Source organism: Selaginella moellendorffii, unplaced genomic scaffold, assembly GCF_000143415.4.
Source record: "Selaginella moellendorffii unplaced genomic scaffold, v1.0 SELMOscaffold_25, whole genome shotgun sequence".
Taxonomy (NCBI): Eukaryota; Viridiplantae; Streptophyta; class Lycopodiopsida; order Selaginellales; family Selaginellaceae; genus Selaginella; species Selaginella moellendorffii.
In genome coordinates this window covers 131,712-142,148 of record NW_003314286.1, presented here as the reverse complement: position 1 = coordinate 142,148, position 10,437 = coordinate 131,712, and the positions used below count along the sequence as shown (strand labels likewise).

Genomic DNA, 10,437 nt, shown 5'->3' with positions numbered 1-10,437 from the left:
TTAAACAACCTCTGCAATGCTCCACGCTCTTCCCATAATTGCTTGAGCATGTAATAATAGGTTCCAAACCTGTGAAAGAAACAAAAAAAGTGTTAAAGTCAGTAATAGATAATTACACAACTCTAATACTCACTGAGTAGTGACAGGTCTAACGAGTTGCTGCTAAAGATGTTGAGCTTGATAAAAAGCATGCACACGAGTGGAGTTCTTCACAAATTGAACTATACACTTCCCTGTGTGCAGATATTCTTTTGATGTTGTCCAAACCTGCCCAAAACATTAGTACAAAGTTCAAAGCATGATACTGGCATGAAACACTCCACATATCTTCAAACTTAGCTTCAAATTTGCGTCCAACAAGCCGCATGTTGGTCGCATTGTCCATTATTATTGCTGATAATCCACGCTTCCTCTCTATACACCGCATTTGATCATGTAATGTGTTTCCACTGCCAGGGATGTTGCTTATGGCTACATTTGTGTCATTAGTGAGTACCCGAGTGTTTATAGCTGAAACCACACTCTTCAATTTGCTATACAAGATATCAGCTGCATTGCAAAGCAAACAAGTTAATTGGACGTCACATGAAAAAGCAATGCATACCTGAAGATTCACAGCACTCAAATGAGCCATAAAAAAACTCTTCATGGTGTGTTGCATCAACGATCATAATATTCTGAATATGCAACCCACTAACTATCTTCCAACTGTCCATTACTAAGCAAAGCGGTCATGGGCTATACACACCTATAGCTTTCTCAAGTTGTTGATCAATGCACTCAACCATTTCATGGTATATCTTATCCAAGAAGTCTTCACGCAAAGCCTTCAACGAAGGCAAAATAAACATGGAACTGCGTTGGGCGTGTCTACCAACTACTAGGTTGAACACTCTAGCTCGATATAAACTCCCAATGCATACTCCTTCTGCCATGCCCTAAGTTCTTTAGGGGTCAACGCCCTTCCTGTGATTCCTTTGAGAGCTGCTATTTCCTACAAGATACAACTTGTTGAACCTGTCTGAGGCCGTCTAGTAGACACTATTATATCAATCTGATTCCCAGCTGAGTGTAAACCACCCACAGAGATGCAGCCAATTGTAGCTAACTCAGTCTCTCGAACCTGTTGCCGCAACCACTCTGCATCAACCCAGTCTTCACCCTCCAAACATTCTATCCATTCCCATGCTTTGTTGTCATTACTACTCGGAAAGGCAAACATGTTCAATCTTGGCCTACATTCAATACTCCCACTAGCTTGAGGAGTTGATGTCGATCCTCCAACACTGTAGGCATCTTCATCCAATTGCTGCAACCTTGAAGCTCCTTGATTGCTGAACCGTGTCATTCTACCACTACCATGTCATTTGAACTCCGCAAACTTGATGTTGTACATCTCAATATTGTTCCTTGTTACAGACATAAACTCCTTACTGAACTCTTGTATTGGCCTGTGACACAAACTTATGTCAGCAATGCAGCAACCTGTGTCCTCCTCCTTGTAGAAGCTGCAAAGATGCCTCCTGATCTCCGTAGGTCCAATTCCCTTCACGGGACCTTTGCATAAAACACACCTAACCACTACCTCCCAACTAACTTTGTCGATGCTAAAATGTCAAGGATTTGCCTTGGTGTTTTTCAAGTTCCTCTCCCTAAGTGCTAAAGGATCGCAGAAGACGTATTTCCAAACTATATTCGGAGGCCTACTAGGTCTACCTCTAGGACTCGGAGGATGATGAGGGTTGGTCTCCTGCCCCTGGATCCCTCTCTGGTCTCCCCTGCAGCCTCGCCCTATTCTGGCAGCAGCACTATCCTTAACACCTGGTCGAGGGTTTACCCCGTCGAACATAGCAACTTGATCTCCTACAGTCGAAGCAAGCCCCTCTCCGATCACGGCGTCTCCCAAGGCTGCACCCAAACCAGGCCCCTCTTTGATCACGGCTTCTCCCAGGTCTGCTCCTGCAAATGGATTGATGGAGGCTCCTACCTTGTTCGCCCTCCCACGGCCACACTGTGCTGTTGCAGTATTTCGCCCTTGCTGCCCTGACATTGAAACAAAAAGGAGAGAGTGAGAAGACAGGAGAGAAATGGTGCTACTAGCCCTAAGGCTAAACATTTTGTGTGCTTCTCACCCAAGTTGAAGGAATTTAAAGAACCCGCAAGTTGCTTGAATGAAAACCCTTGATCCATGTACGTCAGTAATAGCTCTGACAACATGAATATGTGTCGAATCACTGTCGAATCTTTTCTCCGGCGGGGTTAAAGGTTCAAGGGTTATGCTTAATTAAACGGTCATAATTATTCAAAATGCCAAAAAGTAGCTTTGAATAAAAGGCTCGGGTAGTGAAAAAGTGGGGAGAGAGCAGCATTCCTTGGATCGAAGAGTTTTGGGAGAAGAAGCTGGAAGCCTGCAAGGCTTCATGGGAGGAACAAGCAGGAAGACCAACCAAGCAGCAGCAGGGCTTTGGATATTGTGGAGGCCTCAAGTTCCGTCTATATGAAGAAGGAAGAGGTGGCAAAGCTGCAAAAGCTGGATAAGCTCTAGAAAAAAGGAAGGAGAAAGCTTTCGAAAGTAGTGGAGCTTGAGTTTCAAGGGTGTCATGATGCTGCCATGGCATTTGCAAGGAGAGGCATTGAGACAAGTAGTGGAGATGTGCTGATGTGGATTACGAGACATGGCAGTAGTTTCTATATATATGTACCTATCCATATATATCTTTTGCTTTCATGGTATCAGAAATCTCCACTACTTTCATCAGAGAAGTTCCATAGAGATGTGAAAACTAGAGTGAGATGGGTGGATCTAAAGAAAACTGTGGTGAGCATGAAGTGGTTGGGCTGTTTGCGGTGAAGAAGGATGAGAAGGTTACATGGCTCTTCTTGGAGCTCTTTTCAGGCATGTTTGAGAAGTGTGGATGCAACATGAGGGACTTGGTTGAAGTTGCAATTTGGCTGGGTGATGAGGAAACGGTGAGATCTTTAGTGAAGTGCACAAGGAGTGGCTTTGGATGGAGAATGCTGGTAAGACTGGGAAGAGGAGGAGGTGGTAGTTTGATTGAGAGAGGTAAGGCATGGGACGATGCTAGAAACGTGCTTGAGAGGGTGATTGATGTGAGAGTTGGCTACTTGTCTGGAGAGGAAGGGGTGATCTGGGAAGACAAAAGTAATGATGAACAAATGCCAGAAGCTGGTGTGGAATATGTGGTTGGAGCATGTATCATATAAGCAAAGGTTGGAGACTTTGGCTGTCAAGATCAACAGTCTTCATAAGTTCTTGAATGATTTAGCTTGGATGACTTTTACTTAATTTGTTTTCTTATTATGTTTCCATAGTCGAGCACAAATGATTCTTTGTTCATCCTTCTTGACCTGTAATGCATAGAGTGCTTGTCAATGTAGCATGCGGGCCGGCAAAAATCCCAAAACTTTGGATAGTACTTTTTGTCCACCACCAAATGGAGCGCCAATTTCTGCTCCATCTCGAAACACTGCGAGCCTTTCCTCCACTGCTCAAGCTTGACCTCAGGCAGCATGTTTGTGCTGTATTGCCCGCGTCCAAATGGGCCCGGATCATCAAAAACTCCCACAAACCTGTGCTGGGAGTTGATCACATAGCAGTAGAAAGTGGTGAAGTTTGAGATCAAATTCAAAATCAAGTTTGAAATTGAGTTCAAGACTAAGTTAAAGACCAAGTCTAGATCTAAAACCTTATTTGAGACTGAGTCTAAGTCTAAGTTTAAATTTGAATTTGAATCCAAAAGTGAAAGCCTAAAAATGATTGTCATAAGGTATTTAGTAAGTCCATGTAAGATAGTGGGGTTAGAAAGGCCAATGTGACTAAGGAAGATTACACCCACATAAATATAACTATTATAAAGTCTAAGCTTAGAGTGAATATGGATAGACAAATAAAGTGACTTGGTGAAATATTTAAAAGTCAACTTTAACTCCTTTAAAAGATTGAATGATTGATACTCCCAAGCCAAATGTGGGTGGTATTACTTATTTTGATATTTTGTGTGGCTCATTAGAACCTTGTTCTACCTATATAGCTAAGGCACTTTAGTGGTAGAAGGTGAGAGGGTACCTATAAGGCTCATTCTGAGCTACAGTATTTTCAAATATTATTTCAAAGTTTTGGATTGTGGAAAGGAAGAGGAATGGTCTTCTTCCTTAGTGATCAAAGGTATAGTTATATGGTGAGGAAATGTTAAATGTTAATAAAACTTAGTGGATGGGCTTTTGAATTCTAAACCTATAGTGGTGTTAGTGAGTATTGTTATAAATAAAGAGGGATTTGATGGGGATTGGACAAGGGATATTAGGGGATGGTATTCTCTATATCTTGAAACATCATAAAGATATTAAATTGTGGTCATGGGATGAGCACTTGTGGATAAATAATTTAATATTGGAAAAATAGAACTGTGATACAGGTAATCTTGGACTACTAATAAGATCATGAGAACGGACATAGCTTTAATGTAAGAGGTTAGTTTGTTGGTGGCACCTTTGGATATTTGAAGTGGGATCAAACATATAAAGCATTTGGGCCAAGTGTGAAGTTTGTGTGGTTTTGAAATCATATATTTGACTAATAAGTGCCCCAAGTCAAGACAAGGACATACAAAAGTTGTGAATAAAATTTCTTCAAATGGTCAAAAGTGCAATTAAGTGACTAAATTATAATAAAAAATTTAATTATTTATAATTTACTCAAGAGTTATAACTCTAGCCAATATAGATTTATGATATGGCAACTCTTGCCATAAAAACCTCTTATATCATAGAGATTGTATATATTAAAAAAAAAGTAGTGTGGATAATATGGCTCTGGTTCATTATCATTACATATGCTTATTCATATATCTACTTAAGAGTTATGACTATGATTTATGATATAGTAACTCTTGCTATATAAAACTCTAATGTTATGGAAAGCATACATTTCTAACACTCTTTTTTGGTTAATTAATCATTAAAGTATCATTGAAACTTTATAAGTCTCCCTTTTTAAAGTATGTGAATCACTTTCCCCTTCTATTATTGTCCCATTTAATTAGAGATCTAAAATTTTTCTTTCTATGCTTTTTCTGATCATACTTTATAACTTATGATCCACACCTAAAAAGAAAAACAAAATAAAAAAGAATATACTTAAACAAACAAGATATTTTGAATAATGTATTAGCCACTTTATTGTTATATGTGTACATTCTACATGTATTAGAGGAACTCTTGCCAATGAGTAAGGTGGACTTAAATATCTTTCTAACAACTAAAATATTAGAGAGAATGATAGTTTGAATCCATATAAAAGTTTATTCATACAGATAATGTTATCACAACTCTTTATTCAAGAAGGTTAATTAAAGTATATGGCATCAAATTTAAAGCTCATATATATAATAATACAGCCCTAATAACAATGTCACTTATATATGTTTTAACCATAGAATTAAAGAGTCTCAATATTGGAGATTGCTTCAACTATTGAAATACAACATAACACCTTTTATCTTAACCACAAATAATAGTATGTTTAAATACGTTCTTGAAAAGATAAGTTAAGGGAGCAACTATTTCTAAAAATCTTTTATAAACTATTGAAAAACTTGAAGTATATACATTTTCAAAGGCATATGTTAGTAAGCACAACTTATATATTTGTGGGATCAAATATTATATGGTACATTAATATTAAATATTCAAGATATTCAATCTCTTTTTCTAATAAAATTAAATTAAATAATTTTAGGTAGAACTTGTTATCTTTCAAAGTTGCAAAACTCTTTGTGACATTTTATATTCCTTAATTATAGAGTTGAACACTAGAATACAAAAAATTAATTAATTATAAATTTTTCCTAAATAAAGCTGTAAAACTTAACTTATTAATCTCTAAAACATTGCAAGAGCATTTATTAAATTAAATGACATCACAAAAGCCTTGTAAGAACTCATATCTATCTACAATGTCATCTTTTGAATATTCTTTGACTAAACATAAATTTAATGGTACCCTTGCCTTAAATCAATATTCATAAAATGCTGAGCAACATAAAAAATATTAAACAAATTATAATATTACATTAAGGGATAGGGAATAGAAATATATTTTTCTGCATCTTATCATTGAATCTTTTGCAATTTACACAAAGACATCATATACCTATCATATACTTGAGTATTAGTATTAAAGTAGATCAAGGAGTTTTGCTCATTTACAACCACTTACTTTAAAGGTACTCAATAAACTACTTTATTAATCTCCTTATTTTCAGCAAGACTAGTACAAGTTAGTTTATAATTAGGAGTAACTCTAGAAACTAAGTCAATTTTATATTAAATCTCACATTATAGAGGTAAACCATTAACTCATTTAGAAATACATCACAAAATCTCTTCTAAATATAGTTCATTTGATCCCCATATTATAAATAAATGAGTATACCATAAAACAATTAACTATCTCATGAGCATTTCACCAATTTTAAAACATTTCTTAATGGATTTGATGAATGAAGATGGCAATAAGGCTAAAAAAATTTGTTTAGACTACTATGAAAAAATATAAAATGGAAAGCAATTATCTTTTTGTGAAGAGGTTAAGGAATATTAATGTGATTGTGGTAGAATCCATCATGGATATACTAGTATGGTGGCAGTTCTGCATCCTATGGTGAAATATTGAAAAATAAATTTTAAAATTTATATAAACTTTGTGGAGCTTATAAACTAATTGCACAAAGAACCATTAAAGATTGGAAGGGATATTTAGTTTGAATTCTAAGATAGTCCAGAAATTTTATTTTCTTATGTAAATATCTATAAAGTGGTTATGGTATATGGATATAGCATTACATATAACTTGAATTCTAAGATAGTCAAGAATTTCTTTTTCTTATGTAGATATAGCACTTGTGTTATAATAAATAAGCTTTAAATGTTCCTTTGATAATTCAAGGGATTTTTAATCATCTTTTATTCCATATTATGGATTTTAGTTGCATAAATGTCATTCTTAGAAGGAATTGTTCTATAATAAAAAGCCAAGGATCAATTAAGAGTGCAATGTCAAAATTGGTGGCACTGTAAAAGACATTGTCAAGACTCATAACTATGTTTTAGCCTTGATGTGGTAATAGTTATTTTTCCCTAAATATGAATTATACCGACCAAAGTTGACCTAGTTGACTAATGGTTTCACAAAAATCTAAGCCTTGGTGATAATATTGTTTAGCAAAATCCTTCTTCACATTGAACATCTATCAAATTCAAATCTTTGACAAAACATTACACGCTAAACAATTTATCATTATAGAACTTGTCAACAAATGCATTCATAGATAAAGTCTTTTGTTTAATTTTTAATTACTTGTCTAAGAGATTAACTTTTTCAAACTTTTTGACAAATGAAGTATAGAAAATCTTTGCCAAATCACCCCAAAAAGTTAACTTTGGATTGGTCTTCTAGTATAAAGAAACATGGTCTATAAGTTTAGTCACCAAAATGTCAATTTTCACTTTAAAGTTGTAAAATTAACAATTTTGTATAACTCTAACCAATTATCAACTTCCACTTCATAGTACTATAGTTTTTGGCATTCTTGATGGTAATCATGAATATGATATTTTAAGGGTCTATACATCCTTGATGAGATTGATGGAATTCTTTACTTCCCAAGAGATCAATATCCCACTTAACATGCTGCTTAAGAGTAAACCACTCTAATCCCTTAGTCTATAAAATATTCTTAGAATATAATCTTTAATGCAATACATTGAGAAGTTGGGCAATTTCCTGATCAACTGGACTTTGATTGAGAGAGCCAAGACAATACTGCTAGAGATGTGCTCAAGAGGGTGATCAATGCTAGAATTGGCTACTTATTAGGTGAGGAATCAAAAAAGACGAGCAATAGTCAAGAAGGTTTTGAGCCCCATCATCGAATAGAAATGTGCACTAGAAGCTAGCATGGAATCTAAGGCTGGAGTATGTTATATGAGTGACCTCAGCTGCATGTTGTATACATGATCGAGAAACTTCATAAGCTCTTGAATGATTTGGCATGAAATACTACTTTACTCTCTAACTTGGTCTTATGTTTGGCCTCTTCACAGGGAATGATGCTTATTGCTGCTTTAAATCCAGGCAAGAAAAGATCTCTGGGTTCATGGGACATTGTTTGAGTATTATCTATGACCTGACCCGCTTATCTGTACTTCTGAAGTAGCAGCTATAGCATGGTTTTGCTTCATCTTTACCATAAATTGCCATGCATGATCGGCTATATATGCCTTGAAACTAAATTACAGTATGACAAATTTTTTTCTTTAAGTTTATGGCTTTACTTTGGACCTTTTACAAGGCTTATGGAGGTACTAGATTCCATGAGACAGGCTCCAATTTAAGATTTCTTACCTTGATTTGTAGCTGCTTGTTCTATTGACTTTTCATTAACTATGTTAATATTTCATTGACTGAGTTTAGACAAATGGTAAGATCGAGTTTTACAAGGAAGCATCAGTAAACGCATAGAAAGAAAAAATATCTCGTTGCGGAACTGAGCAGCACCTTCAAATCTTTTGCAAAGTCTTTCTTTCGCAACTTCAGAACTTTTTGTGACGTGCTTGGATCTTTACAAAATAGTCACAAGGAAGATCTTCCGAGAAAGCATCCAACACCTCAAAAATCAAAGAAGCCCATACCTGCGAGAAGAGCTCCATTCCATGCCTCTTCCAATGCAGAGCCGACGTTCTCCCAAATGGAAGCCTCGTGGGGACGATTGTTCTGGACGTGGACTTGCAGCATCGTGTTCCACGAGAAAGCGTTTTTAAACGTCAAACACTGCTGGGTTTGGAGCGTCTTCTCTCCACATCTCCAACAGCAAGTTTAGCAAGAACGTCTCGTTCTTGCGGTGGGCGCTCTGGTCTCCACACCAGCAGATGAAATCGGCGTAGCAATCGCTTCCAGGTTATCAATCAATAATCTCTCGAGGCAATCCGGCCACTTTCTCTCTCATGAGTTTTTCCGGAAGAATGTGGATGGCATGGAGCTCCAAAGATCCGACCTCGAGAGATCTTTCTCTCTTCGTTTCCATTAATGAGAGCTCCCGCCTCGTCGCCGGTATACTCCTCGCAATCCAGAACCTTACCTCTGGCCTGAGAAGAAGAACAACTCGAAGAATCGAGCTCCGTGGTGCCGCTCGTGCAAGACCCTGTCCTCCAGCGGCAGCTCCACCATGAGCTCTCCATTGTGCTTCCCAAAATCCATCCTCGCATTCCCCAGCCATAGCCGGGATGACGATCAAGTCCTGCCACCGCCGCCGTGCCCGCATCATCCCAAAACCTCTCTTCCTCTCTAAAAATCTTGGCTTTGCTAAGAACGTACTTCCAAGATACTCGTACTTTGCTTAGTGGAACAGTACACTTGAATCTACGGAAAGCTTACTAAAAATCACATTTTTTTCGCTTCTTTCTCCCTTCTTGCTCGGATGTCATCGTTGATCTTGATGATCATATTGACCAGTGACAAGCTTCGCTGGGTTCTCGGCTTCCTCTGCTTCTTGACGATGGTCGGGTACTTGGATTCAGCCGTGGGCTTCTTCTGAGATTTTTCCTCGTCGCGATGAGCCTTTGCTGGAGCAGGTTTCTCCACACCCTTTCCTGCTTCTACTACTTCTTCTTCCTCCTCCTCTTCATCATCTTCCTCTTCTTCTACTACCACTTCTACAACTTCTTCTACTTTTACGTCTACGACTTCTTCTTCTTCTACTTCTATGATCATGCAATCAGAATCGTAGTCTTCATCTGGCGCAGGGCAAGAGCGAGTTCTCATTCTTCTCAGCGGAGGCGGAGGAGAAGAGCGAGGCCGAGAAGAAGAAGATCGTTTCGCCATAGACCAACCCTACAGGAAGCTAGCAAATAAAGAAAAAGAGGCACCGCTTTGTTCCAAGGAAAATCTAGTTTTTCGAGGCAAGAAACTTATTACGCAACGCATTTTCGAGAAAAAGAAGAGCAAAGATCATTCTTTGCAAGCTTTGGAGCAAGCAAACAGTCGTTCTAGCTGGTATTGGTTTCCTGGTGTGTGCTGTCCGCGCGAAGCCGATACGTAATCCTTCCCTTGGAGAGATCGTAGGGGCTCAATTCGATCTTGACGCGGTCCCCTGGAAGCATCCGGATGAAGTTCTTACGAATCTTGCCCGAGACATGCGCCAGCACCTCACACCCATTGTCTAGACTCACCCGGAACATGGCGTTGGGTAGCGACTCGGTCACTGCTCCTTCCATCTCGATCAAATTCTTGGATTTGGATTTGCCACCGCCACCGCCGCCACTGCTGCTACTGCTGCTACTGCCCGTGTTGCTGCTCGCTCGATTGCTGCTCGCACGACCAACAATGCGAATCGCGAGTGGTCTTCTTCTTCCTGCAAG

General features: G+C 38.2%; 2 protein-coding genes across 2 annotated transcripts in view; both read right to left on the bottom strand.

The window, feature by feature from the left end:
- Positions 1 to 9,460: 9,460 nt before the first annotated feature.
- Positions 9,461 to 9,901, bottom strand: LOC112347943 (FK506-binding nuclear protein-like). Its single transcript, XM_024679727.1, has one exon. The coding sequence runs from the start codon at positions 9,899 to 9,901 to the stop codon at positions 9,461 to 9,463; it is 441 nt and encodes a 146-aa protein (XP_024535495.1).
- A 25-nt stretch (positions 9,902 to 9,926) lies between these two features.
- Positions 9,927 to 10,437, bottom strand: part of LOC9636938 (translation initiation factor IF-1, chloroplastic) — a 789-nt gene continuing 278 nt past the window's right edge. Inside the window, exon 2 of the mRNA XM_002974484.2 lies at positions 9,927 to 10,430. Coding sequence (XP_002974530.2) covers positions 10,066 to 10,430 — 365 coding nt within the window. The 3' untranslated portion in view covers positions 9,927 to 10,065. The remainder of the gene's footprint in view (positions 10,431 to 10,437) is intronic.